Raw genomic sequence first — 12697 nt, 5'->3', positions numbered from 1 at the left:
ATACTTACCCGTCTGACTGGCTGGTGTAATCAAAGACAGTACAGCATGCTGGAATGGACATGCAAATACAGTATACAGTATGCAGTACCATGCCGGATGCCCATGTGCTTTATATCCTCTTAAGCCCTATGTAACGTAGAGAGGGGAGCGTGACCTCTAGCTCTAGATCCTTCTCAATCTGACCCGTCGTATGCGAGGACGTAGATGTGAGTACTACAAAGCCTTCCTTCTATACTTGGTCGCGACTCAGGTAAAGATGAGATCTACAGCACCTCCAGTACGTAAAGTTGCATAGTCGAATGCTGGAGATTGTGCCAACAATTCCGATATTTTGGTTTCTACAGCAGATCTCAAGCTAGATATATGTATGAGCTCCGCAAATTAGTGATCAACATGGACGACCTCCTATCTATCACACTTGACGAAGCAACATCACACTTGACGAAGCAACATCACACTTGACGAAGCAACATCACACTTGACCAAGCAACACAACCGCAACGCAAATCTCATTCCACATAAGCCGCTGCTGTGGTGAACGTGTGATGGGTTCGGTTGCCAGTGAAGAATACCCTGCCGTCGACAGTGTGCTTCATCTCCCACCCAGGCGGGACCGGCAATTGAGACACACTCTTCAACAATTGCCGGATACCAGCAAAAACACCGTATTCTCCTCTCGCGGCATCTCGGCGGTGTCCGCGGCGTGTGGTGTAAATGCCAGTGTTATCTTCCCTTCGACAGGCTTGTTCGAGCTAGGATTCTGCAACCGGAAAGATTTCTGATCTGGACCCGGTCAGCAGATGGGGAAACGAAGAAAGATCAACCATAGTTGAGGGCACTGACGTCTTTGCGAGATGCTGAGGTCGGGCACTACCTGGGCAGCGGAGAAGTTATGGTATCCCCAGACTGTGGACGTCTGCCCGCCGATGCCCTCATACATAACAATGACCTCGATCTTAAACCTGTCGAACAATCGTACGGGCCTATAGTAGATTAGCTTTCACAGTCGAGACCGGTATCGTGTAGAGTTCGCATGTTACCCGCAGTGATCTCTCAAATTCCACTCCGGATCACACCCCTTTTCGAAATTTGTCGACAAAGAGACCCTGGTCATGGGGGGCCCGGTCAACTTAGCTAGGACACTGGGCGTTCCTATTGCTCTGCTGTCAGCACGTGCCTCGGCTCAAGAAGAGCAACATACGGATCCGATTCTTTTTGGGGAACCCTTTTGCTTTGACAATTTCGATGGTGACCATATTTTCGGACTGTAGCTGCACCATGTGGGAAGCCGTCTGCCTCGCATGCTCAAGTTGAATTTGCTGACGATATAGCCTCAAGGCGGTCTCTAGGCCCTCGGAGGCAGCTCCGGTCAATTGCGGATGGCTGCTCAGCCACTGGCGACTTTCATCCACGATTCGCCTCGCTCCCAGGAAGAAACTCGAGGATTGGAGTATACGATCGGCGCGGTCTGTGATCCGCAACTTCCTCCAATCCTCAAGACTTAATGGAGTCTTCTCGTGGTTTGCACCGGTCCCGGAATCCAGCACCATTACGAAACCGAGCAGAGATCGAAGCAGCGCGAAACTCTGATCCTTAAGGAGCCTGAGTTCCATGATCGGACAGTCTTGATACGTCTCATCCTCCTCCGTGGGAACCAGTGCTGCAACCTCGTCGAAGCGGTCAAGCTCATGCAGTGTGCCCTCAGGGTCTTGTTGGCTGAAGAGCGAGAATTGGGCAGCGACCTCGAGGACGTTCCTGAATGGCTGCTGATATTCACCGAATTGTTCTTTGCTTAGTATTGTGATCTCTTTGCTCCAAGAACATCAATGCATCGGTTGGCGGCGAGCTCGATGTTGGCAAATGTGCTAAGATCAGCATGTGGCGGCCGATCCGAGCGAAACAGGGTGGTCATCCGTCGAGTTGCAAACATCCAAGTTGCACGTGATGATGTTGGGCGCTTCGAATTCCAAGGTAGTGCTGCAGTCGAGCGCTTCTGCACATATGTGCTCATATAGTCAAGCCCTTCCTCATTACTGGCCTCGATGGCATCTCTGAATCCAGCTTCTTTGGCGGCCTGCGCAGCCGTCAAGAGCTCCCTGACAAATGTGATGAATTCATGAAGGTCGATCTTGTTGTTATGGTCCTTGTCACCGGCCTTGATCAATCGCCTTAGATGTGCTCTTTCAAGCTTGACCTCGCTCTTTTGTATGGCCGCCCAGCATCTTTTCTCGACCGATTTATGATAGAGATGTCCCTGGCCGGAGAAGTCGAGTTGACAGAACATGCGCTTCGCGATCAGGGTCACATGTTCCCGATTCTTTTCAACTGTTTCATCCGACGACAAAAGTCGGGCGAGTAGTGATTCCACATAGTCGGCATTTGGTCCGGCCACTGGGCGCCAATCGCTGGATTTGCTTCGGTGCGAGCCGAAGCTGGGCGTCCTTTCCATCGGTTGATGATCGCTCGAATCTGGTACTCCTGAAGATATCACATCATATTCGGTTTGGGGCCGGCTTTGAGATGACACCCATGACGCTGTCCGTTCGGGAGCGCCATACATGTCTTCAGTCTCAGCAAGTGGAGACGTTGGTTGCTGTGTGACCGATGTAGGCGGTGCCTCTTGTTCGGCACCGTATTCGTCAGACTCTCCAACATCCGCCAGCATAACGCGGAACATCCAACGCTTGATGAAGTTTCGGTTAGCATGGATGACGGTTCTGTCGACATTTTCCCGCTGAATCTCGCTTGTGATACCTTCCCAGGCATCGCTTTCATCGACGTCAATGTCCTCAACGGTGGCTTGTGAGAGGGCAGAAGTTCTCCGGGTTCCGTCTTCATATCCCTTATGTATGGTATTCACGGCTAGTAGGATCTGGGCTTGCGACCTTTCTTGCTCATCTGCGGTGGATGAAGCCCTACCAGGTAGTTAGTAATTACCAATCTCTGGCGCAGACGACGGGGGGAACAGACACCAAGCTGGCATGCAATGAACTCAGGTACATGGTCTGAGCCATGAGCCTGTTGCGCATGGGACCTATATCCTTGGGTGCCCATCTCAATCTTTCTCTGAAGCTCTGTGTTCTTCCGAGTTGTCGGTGTTTGACGAGGAGGGCTCCCAGATCGTCGAGGACCTCACCACACCCGGAGCATAGCGAGCCTAGCCGTATCTGTTTGTCTTCTGGCAAGGCATGGCCGCGCTCTTCCTTTCTTTTCCAGAAGGATTTATGTCATCGAGGATGATCTGAAGACTCGCTACTTCCCTGGAGAGCTCTCGAAACTCGGTCACGGAGGACTTGCAGCGGTCATATATCTGAGGCGCAGTCAGCGAAAGGGCGACGATAAACTCATTGGACTCAGCCAAGCAGAAGCTCAGGGCCGGTGTGGCCTGATCTAGGGCCATCACTCACCGTGTAGGCGACTTGGCAGACACTGATAAAGCCGCCGATACTGATTGGAGAGCCCATACTTCAAGGAGGAAGCAGCGGCGCTGGCAGTAGCGAGCGAAACTAGTGTCGACGGTAAAGTCCTGTGTGGAAATAGACTGAGAAATCGCGTCGAGAGCGAGGCCAAAGAAGGATGGAAAACAGGGCGCAACAATATAAGGCATCGAAGATCAGGCAGGCAGATCCAGGAGACGCATGGTGCGCATGAGGGGCGAGACCATCTCAGCCGCAGCCACTACACACTTGCTTTACTCTTGATGAGAAGGCTGCCGAAACGTCCTGCCTCGCCGCCCTCAATGCGAACCATGCGAGGCGCCGAGAAGGCAGCGACCCTACACACAAGCATCTTCAAACCGCAAGGGGAACCAGTGCAGGGTGAGTGGCGGGACGAGTCCGAGTCCGAGTCCATCCTGTCGATGCAATTTCTCATGTTCGGCTGTGTCCTTGATGCGTGAATGCGAGGCGCCGTTGTAGTGTCGCGGTGTAATGAGGCTCGAGTTACGGATTTAGAGTCTGGAAGCTGATCGACGCGCCGCCTACGAGTACCAAGTACGAGTGGGTAACGGCTTGGCGCCGCGGGGGGCGTTGGCCTAGGGGGCCGCCCGAGTCAACGGCGCCCTTGGCAGCCCCGATCCCCACGTGGAGGAGGATCTTATTAAGCGAAAACATCGACAGTGGTGACTCTGCAATGGAGGAAGCAGGCGACAGAGCCACAGCGTGTTGGAGAATTTTATCTCCTGACCGAATTCACACCTATTGCGCCCTCTGAGCCTCTGTACTCGGTCCTGTGGTGTGGGCGAACCAGGATCGAGCTGCTTTTTCTATTAACGCACTTCACTGACTGAATGCTTCTCTAATTTGCAAGACCCCACGCGCGACAACTTGCCTTTAACTCCCTGCTAGAAACATGTTAATCATCAACCAGTAGAGTACCCCGTATGTCGTCGACTGGACAGTATCCAAAGCTCCCATATGAGATGCAATGGCACGGAACGGTATTCGAGAGATCTCAACCGACGAACAAATGTTCCACCCATCATCCAGCAACCATACATCTACTGTAGAATAACAAACTTTTATCAACCAGCCAGCCAGACAGCTGAATCCATGGGGGAATAGTAATGTGCCCTGCAATGACGCCTCCGCGCGAGGCAGCCAAAGATATTTTGTGCTCGGGAAATACTGTAGCGACACTGACCCTGAGCACGCGTACTCTCCGTCCTTCACGACTCGGCCTCTGCACGAATTGGCTGTCGCGTTGTCGAGCACCCACTCACTGGCCCCTTGCCTCCGCAACCACTTTGTACGAACTTGTCTTGATGCTTTTAGGCTTCGACTTGGGATAGAGACTGCAGCTCGATCCAACGCTCGTTGAGACCGCGACGGTACCGAATCCATCTGCCGTAGCGCCAGGGCCTGTGGAAGCGGGATTCGAAGACGACCGCTTATGGTAACTTGCACCTGCGCACTCAATCCCGTCACCCAACTCGACGTACCCGACTTCGGGTTTCAGTTCGCCGAGCCGTTCCACAATCTCCTCGTTCCAAATGCCGTAGACTCTCGTCTTCTCCAGCAGCCAGTATGGGTTGAGCAAAGTGCAGGGGGAGTCCAAGTCGATGAATCGTATCCTCACGTATTCTAGGCTCGGAAATAACGGCAAGGCCTCCACAGTCTTGAGCACCAGTCGTTCAAAGGCTTTGATGAAAACGAGATTCGTGATGCCCGCTCCGTCTGCGATCACGCCGCCTAACTCATGGGTGATGGGTTCGCCTGTGTCGGGGTCTCTTTCCCTGACGCGTTGTCGGCAGCACGATTTCACGACGATCTCCAGGTGCTTGAGCCGGGGCTCTTCCTTCCGCGACGAGAGCGCAGAGATTGCGCTGGTCCAGAGACATTCGCAGACTTTGCCGGTAAATGAGAGCGATTCGAGATGAGGGAGGACCTGGCCGAGGCTCTCGCATAGATGTTGGATTTGATGGCCGTGCGGGTTTGGCGACCCGGGGAAGCTCGATCCGAGCGTTGTCGGATCTTTGCTGTACATACCATCGAGGGAGATATTGACGTGTCGAAGTTGAGAGGGTAGGCGGGAGAGAATCTCGTTGATCGTGACATCGGCCTCGTACCGCGGTTTGGCGTAGCCGCAATGCCATTCTTCCACGTTCGGGAGGGCCTTCTCAATGGTCGCCCAATGAGTGTACTCGCGCATAATGTTCCATGCCCCTCGCATGGCAAAGGTGCGGATGTTCGGTAACGGTTCCAGGCGCTGCTTCGGGTTGGGAAACAGCGTCTGAGGAAACTGTCGGATCATGTTTGACTTCTTGCAGTGGCCACCTTCGAGAGTGAACACACGGGCGTGGGGAAAGAAACAGTTGATGTGCGCAAAGATCTCCGACAGCGTTGCCGAGTAGACACATAGTTTGAAGCTGAAGCTCAGCGGGTCGAGCGCGGGTATCAGGTCGCGCTCGTGTGCTGGGAAATTGGCGAGCTGGTGGAATGCATTGCTGCCGTCGAGGAGCAGCCCCGGACCGAGAAAAGGATTCAAGGCATGGTCGTCAAGAGATGCTTTGTCTCCCCAGACCGGCACCCAGAACTCGATATGTCGGACGAGCCGCGTGAGGTGGGAATGGTTGCAGAAGAACTCCTCCGACTCTTTCAACCCGGCTCTTGTGCCCTTGATCTTGATGTGTCGGTATATTCGTTCTTGCACCAGGTCGCGCCAGGTTGGTGAAACCAGGGCAAGGTCTGAGACGGCCTTCCTCCGTGGATGTCGCATGAGGGACGAGACGCTCTTTCCTCGCAGTGATGTCGACCCGGCGTACACTGAATGCATGTCTCCAAAGATGAAGTCGAGCACTTTGCCCTGGACTTCCAGTGGCAGGTCACTCAGCGACATTGGAGGCCTCGATGTGTCGTCCTGGAATTCACTTGTGTCCGCTGTCTCCGTACTTTGGACTGGCGAGTCCGTCCCCCGTATGGTAAGAACTCCCATTGTTTTCCCAACTTGTTCGAGGGCGTCTGCCACGGAGGGGGCTCGTTTCCGAAGCGTCATTAGGGGGAAGGCGACGTCTGAGCGGGAGACCTTTGACGGAGGTACAGAATGCCGTCCTTGAAGATCTTGCGCCGCAGCCGGGTTGTCGAGGACCACTTCTTGCACAGGCATTGTAGGGGGATCGTGCCGGCCTCGAAGGCCGCACTCACTGCACGCACGCACAGAATGCTTGTTTGGTGTAGACGATCAGGGCCGGTTGCTGGGTCTGCTGCGTTTCGGGTGGTGGAATGCGGAGCAGCTGAATGCTTCAGACGAACTTTGCTGTCGCCGCCACTTGATGCTTGCAGGATCGACGTTCTCGTGGGAAAATATGCTGGACGCAAACGCGACGGCGGACTGGGGTCATTCACTTAATGTCCGGCATTTGGCTACAAGGACAGGTTGTACACGACTGAAGGGGGCTGAGGAGGCTGGCAACTCAGAGTCGGGTGGTTTGATTATCAGGCGGTTGCGTTTTGATTGCGAGAGGCACAGCCACAAGCACGAGTCCCGTTTGCACTGCCACGGCCACCCTCGCTGCCGCCTGAGGAAGTGTGCGTGACGGCTTGAACTCGCAAGCTGTTTCATATCATCCGCAGACTATTATTGCGCACGCACCCAACCTTCAGTTTCCATGCTGTGTTTTCTATTGTAGACGGGGGTTCTATCCTCAACGGCGGCATGAGAGTAAAGGAAGGCTTGGGCAAGCCGACCTGGCCTATTCGTATCCCGCCATAACGTCGACATACAGATCCTCCAACCCTCGCAGCTTCGTCTTGTCTATCGCCGGATCATTCAGCATCTTCAGGAACGGGTCGGTCTGCCCCACGGTTTCGGGGTCGGTCTGCGATATCCGCCGCACATTGGCCTGCGACCTGGGGTCGACCAGTTCGAGGAAGACTTTTCGTCGCAACTCAGAGTATCTGTCCAGCAGCTTGTCCGACTTGCCTTGGTTCAAGACTGCTATTAGAACATCACTCAATGCGCCAGCGTCCAATATCCCTCCAGTGAGACCCATGCCCCCAAAGGGATTGCACAGATGCGCAGCGTCCCCAGCAAGGAGGACCGAGCCCTTTCGGAAAGTGGTTGCACATCTCTGGTTGATCTTGTAGGGTGACGCCATCTTCAAGTCGTATTTGAGCGGTCTCGGACCAGGAAGAATCGCTTCGAACTTCATGGGCTGTCGATCCAACAGCTCTTGCTGTGTCAAGCCAGGAAGCTCGCCGTAGGAGCACCTCCACAAGCCCGGCTCGCTCAACTTCGCAATGAGACACCAGTGGTCTTTGTCAACGATAAAGTTACCGCCCTGAAACCCATACTTCTCAAACGGATACACGACGTTGCAGGCAACCAGGTTAAAATCCCATGTGAACCCGTTGAAAGGAATGTCAAGCAGACGACGGACACTGCTCCGACCTCCATCCGCGCCGACAAGATACCTCGAATGGAGGTGTTTGACGCCCTCGGAGGTTTCAACCGTCACCTCCACTCCGGTATCCGAGTTTTGGACCCCAGTGACTTTGTGGTTGAACAACACCTGGCTACCCTCGCATCGCTTGTAGTGCGTGAAAATGACCTCCGCAAGTTCATGTTGTCCCAGGACCAGGACTTCATACTCGCCGGGGTCCGGCCTACGGTCGATCTCCGCGATGATCTCACCATTGAGCTTTCTCCAGCAGACATCCGAGCCTGTAGTTCCTCTTTTCCGACAATCTTCTAGGACGCCAGCCCGGTCGAGCTCTCGAACAGAGACGGCGTGGTAGACTGCTGCTCGAGGCGACTGTTCAACATAGGGGAGCATTTCGAGGACGGTTGTTGGGATGCCCGCTTTGGCCAGACGAAGAGCGACTAGCAGGCCGACAGGGCCTGCGCCAACCTAGACAACGTCAGCATAAGAACCACGGCTTCGATAAGACCGTTACTTGCCACAATAACGTTGTCCCTCTGTTGGCCAGGTGGGTTATCACCACTTTGGCCATCGAGAAGGGTGCCATTCGCGCCGGTGGCAAGACCAGTTCCGTTTACAAGAGTTCCATCTGAATCGCCCATCGTCGCGACACGGCAGGTTGGCTCAGCAATGATCAGGCACAAAATATGACGCCGGTATAATCAATAGCGCAACCATCGCGTTTCCCTGGAACCCACCTGGCCCTAATATACATTACATCCATGTCACGACGCCGCACCCACCATGGTAGAGCAGCTTCTCCATGCAAGTGGAGTTGCGGGGCTCAAATCATGCAGCAGGTCACAACGGCAAAGCTCCCCAACTCAACTTGTGTGGGGTAGGTCAACACAGCACCAGACAGGCGACGAGAGGCCCAGTAGCATCTTGGTAGGTTTTTGGGGCCTCAATTACTCCTCAACACACGATTCCGCGGCCCGAGATGGACGTTCGCGATACTGCTGGTATCGATGGTGCTGTTTCCACGCGGTCGAGTGGCGGTTGACGCTGATTTGACATCCGAGGCAATCGTCTTGTTTGTCGTGTCTCCCGAACTCTTGGCTGGTGGAGAGACTGCTTGCCTTTGCTCCGTGGTCGAAGTTGACCGCGGCTGCAACCTTGGCGTCTTTTGTACCACATCCCCGGCGATAATACCTAGTATCCAACAATTGATTCCAAAGAAGAGCAAGCTTGCTCCAAACAGCCCTGGGACAAAAATACTCTTCCCCAGGAATTCTAGTTGATATCCCTGTTGCAGCCAGAGAGCTTGGCCCAGTACCCACAACGCTAATACCGTCATACCTAGCCACCGCCGGCGGAGGAGGGATGAGTCCGGCAAGTACAGGGGCAGGAAGATCAAGTACCACAAGAAGTACTGTGATGTGCAGACTTTGTTGAACGTGACGAATGCCAATGTCTGGGCCAGCATGGTGGTTGGTAAGTCTCGTTTCGCCAGGGCGAGAGGGATGAGGACTGTGGAGAGGAGGAGTTGCGGGATGAACGCCAGGGACTCGAACGATACGGAGCGTGTTGGCTCAATTCCGGACGTGCTCCTAGACTGGGCCGAGGACAAGTACAAGAGCGTGTTGTAAGGGGAGAAGTTATGCCGATGGTCGATTCGTGTCAGATGGTGCAGGAAGGTATGTTGAACGAAAGGAATGCCGTAGATGTTGTACATCAACAGGTTGAGTGCTGTGAAAGTGAGTGCTGAGGTGACAACCAGGGTGATGCGGTTGGTATTGATGAGCTGCAATGCGCGCTGCGAGATCGACTTCGAGGATTCGCTTGATGGTGCGGGAGTATCGAGTGCCCATAACATGCTCGCACCGTATATGAAGGGGTATATCTTGAAGTGAACACACAATCCGAGCAAGAGTCCCGACAATGCAACCTTTTCCGTCTCAAACGCCCAAAGGAGTGCCATGACCAATACACATAGGAATCCTTCACTGCTCCCACGGGTGCTGATGTTCGCGACCATTGGATTCAACAGCCACACGCTGGCATATTTCAACGCTGTTTCTTCCCGCAGTCCCTTACTCTTCAGTAGCCTCAGAATCAGTCCTCCGGCAATCAGATCACACAGAGCGAACAACACCTTGCCGAAGTGAAACCACAGCCCTCCCCAGCTGGTGGGCAACAAGATCCACGCCAGCAACGGAGTGTATCGGTAGGTAGCACGGTCGTAGGGAGAAGAGTGCCTTGACACGGCTCGAGCGGCGTCTGTGAAGACATAGTAGTCGATGTCCGTGTATTTCAAGGCCGAGACCGAGTCTTGATAAATCCCGTAGACGAGGAGGATGGTGCGTAAGAGGAGTGCTGCGACGAAGATGAAGGTTCGCGTCGAGACAAGTTGTTCAATGAGTGACCCCATGGCTCTCGCGCCAGCTGCATCTCCTCTGCTTCTCGATGTGCCCGAGCAAGTTACGCTTTCTCTCACAAATACCGAGCCCACCGCAGCTCTGGGTCACCACCGTCGCTCCAGAATGTGATGTTTCGAAGTTGACGGGCGTGACGGGCACGAGCCGCATAACCCTTACACCTGCGATTTAAGCTCTCAAGGGGCTGCTGCATTAGCGGCCGATATTGGCAGAGTCGCCTGAGCCAGGAACATATTTACGTCAGCTTCACCAGCCTTGCTCCAGCAGCAACCAATAATGACAGATAGACAAGCATGTAGTCGATGAGACCTGGAGTTTCTCTCTTATATTTTGCGTCGGGACTGTCATCCAGCGATCAACTTGAGAAGGCCTTCGCGCCTGTCACCTCGATTGAGCAACCAGCAATCCCGTCTCCAAGCAGCGTGGGAACTGGATCAACTTCACCGTAATATTTCAACCTTGTCTTCCCTTGTTTTCCCATCACTTGTCTGTTAATGTGCAAGGTTTGTGTCTTCGTCTGTGTTAGCACACCTCAGATCTCAGAATTCATCATGGCAGGCGTGAAAAGAAAACCTGAAGATATGGCAAACGATCCAGCCGCAACACCTGAAGAAACAAAGTCCCCATTTCTTCCCATTTTCGAAACCTTTCGAGCAGAGCTCGACGAGCACCACGACCGTAGAGAGAATATCACCAAAGCGTCCAGAGATGTGACTGCTCAGAGTAAGAAGATGTGAGTTGGCGTTCTGGGTTCATCGATGTGGCCACCACTGAAATCATGTCCGCAGCATTTTCGCCTTACAAAGGTAAGACGCTGCCCTCACAAGCAGAAAATGGGCAAGCCACCTGGCTCACACGAGTACAGAGTCCGTGAACTGGGCAAGCCTATCCACCCTTCAATATCGAAGACAACTACTCCCATGTACACCACCATCCGCAACCTATTACAAAGCGTCGTCCCAGATCTACAGAGCATCAACACGTATCGGTACCGAGACAGAATTACAGGAGGCATCCAGGAGTACATCGAAGCGGTGTCATTTCAGCACTATTTGGAGACTCAACGGATCATGAGCTTCGATGAGGCAGCGGCACAACTCCCCGAAGGTATCATGCTCACCTACGAGGATTACGCGCTGGGCCTGTTTGATATGACCGGCGAGCTGATGCGGTTTGCCATCACGTATATGGCCACGAACGGGAAACTACCGACGTATTCGGGAGACGATAAGCCGTCCAAGTCCTCGATCCTGACCGATATGCAAGATCTCCGAGCCGCCTTCGAAGGAGTGAATCCCGGGAAAGTCTACCCTTTGGCAAAGGAATTCGAGTCCAAACTCAAGACCACGAGGCAGTCGGTGGAGAAGGTCGAGAATGGCGTCTATCAGATGATCGTACGGGGCAAGGAGAGGCCGAAAGGTTGGAGGCCGGACAGCGATACCAGGGGCGGGGCCGAGAGTGAGGCAGTGGAGAGCTATTGAACGGGGACAACGCTCAACGAGGACATAGGGCGGTTTGTAGTCAAATGCTGGGCTATTGTATGAGCTACTGAAGCATCTTTACGTCTCGGTTTTTTGCACTGAGAGATAGCCACGACCCTGTCGACCTAAATAAACTTTATAAAGAAGAACTGCTTTGACGACACTCGATTTTGTTTCATGCCCTTGTCGGGTCCTCGTCCGTCTCCAGAATGCCCTCTTTGATCAAGTCCTCCGGCTTCGGCCGATGCTGGATCTTTTGGTCCAGGCTGTCTGCTCGCATCTGCTTCTGCAATGCTTTCTGGCTAGCCTGAAGGGCGGGGGCGGCGTTGGAATCGGGCAGAATGTTTCCTATCGTGTAGTCAGATGTGCGTTCTTATTGCAAAGCGAGCCAAAACTGACGCTCGACCAATTCATCTCGCTCCGGACGCTTCTCGAGGTGTTTCCTGAGGCTGTCCGACTGTTGTTGGCGCTCGAGTTCGTGTTGCTTGGCTTGTAAGGACCTGCGTGCGAAATCAGCACCTGAAATCGCCTTTCCAGAGAGCGAAGCAGACTTACGGTGCAGCATTCGTATCGTAGAGGATATTGCGGTTCTTCAAGTCCTGGACGTCAGGCCGGTACTGCAGGTGTTTCTCGAGCGAGTTGCGGCGCTCGATTGGTGAGATTGGGGATTCGTCGACCTTGAGGTCGGGCTTGTTCTCGTCGATCGAGTTGGACATGTTGCAATCGATATGCTTCTGCTGGATGGGCTCTGAAGTTTGGCGCAGAGGACGGAAAGCGGAAGCTGAGGGTATAAACAGATGAGACTGGGTTGCAACCGCTTTATCTGCTTGGCTGGCCCCTGGTGAAGCCGGTTGCCAATGACAATAAGCAAGTTGGCGACCTTTGGAATGGCCCTGCTGATCCGACGTGCAATGAGTCCA

The 12697-nt window shown here is 53.8% G+C and overlaps 6 protein-coding genes across 6 annotated transcripts; 1 reads left to right on the top strand and 5 right to left on the bottom strand.

Moving 5' to 3' along the window:
- Positions 1–1792: 1792 nt before the first annotated feature.
- On the bottom strand, positions 1793–3002 carry G647_01364 (uncharacterized protein; the record flags this gene model as incomplete). Its single annotated transcript, XM_008724764.1, has 2 exons — positions 1793–2915; positions 2971–3002. The coding sequence occupies 2 exons, from the start codon at positions 3000–3002 to the stop codon at positions 1793–1795; spliced, it is 1155 nt and encodes a 384-aa protein (XP_008722986.1).
- Positions 3003–4716: 1714 nt separating this feature from the next.
- On the bottom strand, positions 4717–6603 carry G647_01363 (uncharacterized protein; the record flags this gene model as incomplete). Its single annotated transcript, XM_008724763.1, has 1 exon — positions 4717–6603. One exon carries the CDS (start codon positions 6601–6603, stop codon positions 4717–4719), a length of 1887 nt encoding a protein of 628 aa, XP_008722985.1.
- Positions 6604–7189: 586 nt separating this feature from the next.
- Positions 7190–8520, bottom strand: G647_01362 (uncharacterized protein; the record flags this gene model as incomplete). Its single annotated transcript, XM_008724762.1, has 2 exons — positions 7190–8347; positions 8407–8520. The coding sequence occupies 2 exons, from the start codon at positions 8518–8520 to the stop codon at positions 7190–7192; spliced, it is 1272 nt and encodes a 423-aa protein (XP_008722984.1).
- A 302-nt stretch (positions 8521–8822) lies between these two features.
- G647_01361 (uncharacterized protein) lies at positions 8823–10289 on the bottom strand (the record flags this gene model as incomplete). The annotated part of the gene is made up of 1 exon (XM_008724761.1): positions 8823–10289. One exon carries the CDS (start codon positions 10287–10289, stop codon positions 8823–8825), a length of 1467 nt encoding a protein of 488 aa, XP_008722983.1.
- A 558-nt stretch (positions 10290–10847) lies between these two features.
- Positions 10848–11777, top strand: G647_01360 (uncharacterized protein; the record flags this gene model as incomplete). Its single annotated transcript, XM_008724760.1, has 3 exons — positions 10848–11029; positions 11085–11102; positions 11162–11777. The coding sequence occupies 3 exons, from the start codon at positions 10848–10850 to the stop codon at positions 11775–11777; spliced, it is 816 nt and encodes a 271-aa protein (XP_008722982.1).
- A 175-nt stretch (positions 11778–11952) lies between these two features.
- On the bottom strand, positions 11953–12493 carry G647_01359 (uncharacterized protein; the record flags this gene model as incomplete). Its single annotated transcript, XM_008724759.1, has 3 exons — positions 11953–12125; positions 12177–12277; positions 12333–12493. The coding sequence occupies 3 exons, from the start codon at positions 12491–12493 to the stop codon at positions 11953–11955; spliced, it is 435 nt and encodes a 144-aa protein (XP_008722981.1).
- Positions 12494–12697: the final 204 nt, after the last annotated feature.

This window comes from Cladophialophora carrionii (assembly GCF_000365165.1).
Source record: "Cladophialophora carrionii CBS 160.54 unplaced genomic scaffold supercont1.1, whole genome shotgun sequence".
NCBI lineage: Eukaryota > Fungi > Ascomycota > Eurotiomycetes > Chaetothyriales > Herpotrichiellaceae > Cladophialophora > Cladophialophora carrionii.
The sequence above is the reverse complement of the archived record's forward strand: the minus strand, read 5'-3'. Positions and strand labels throughout refer to the sequence as shown.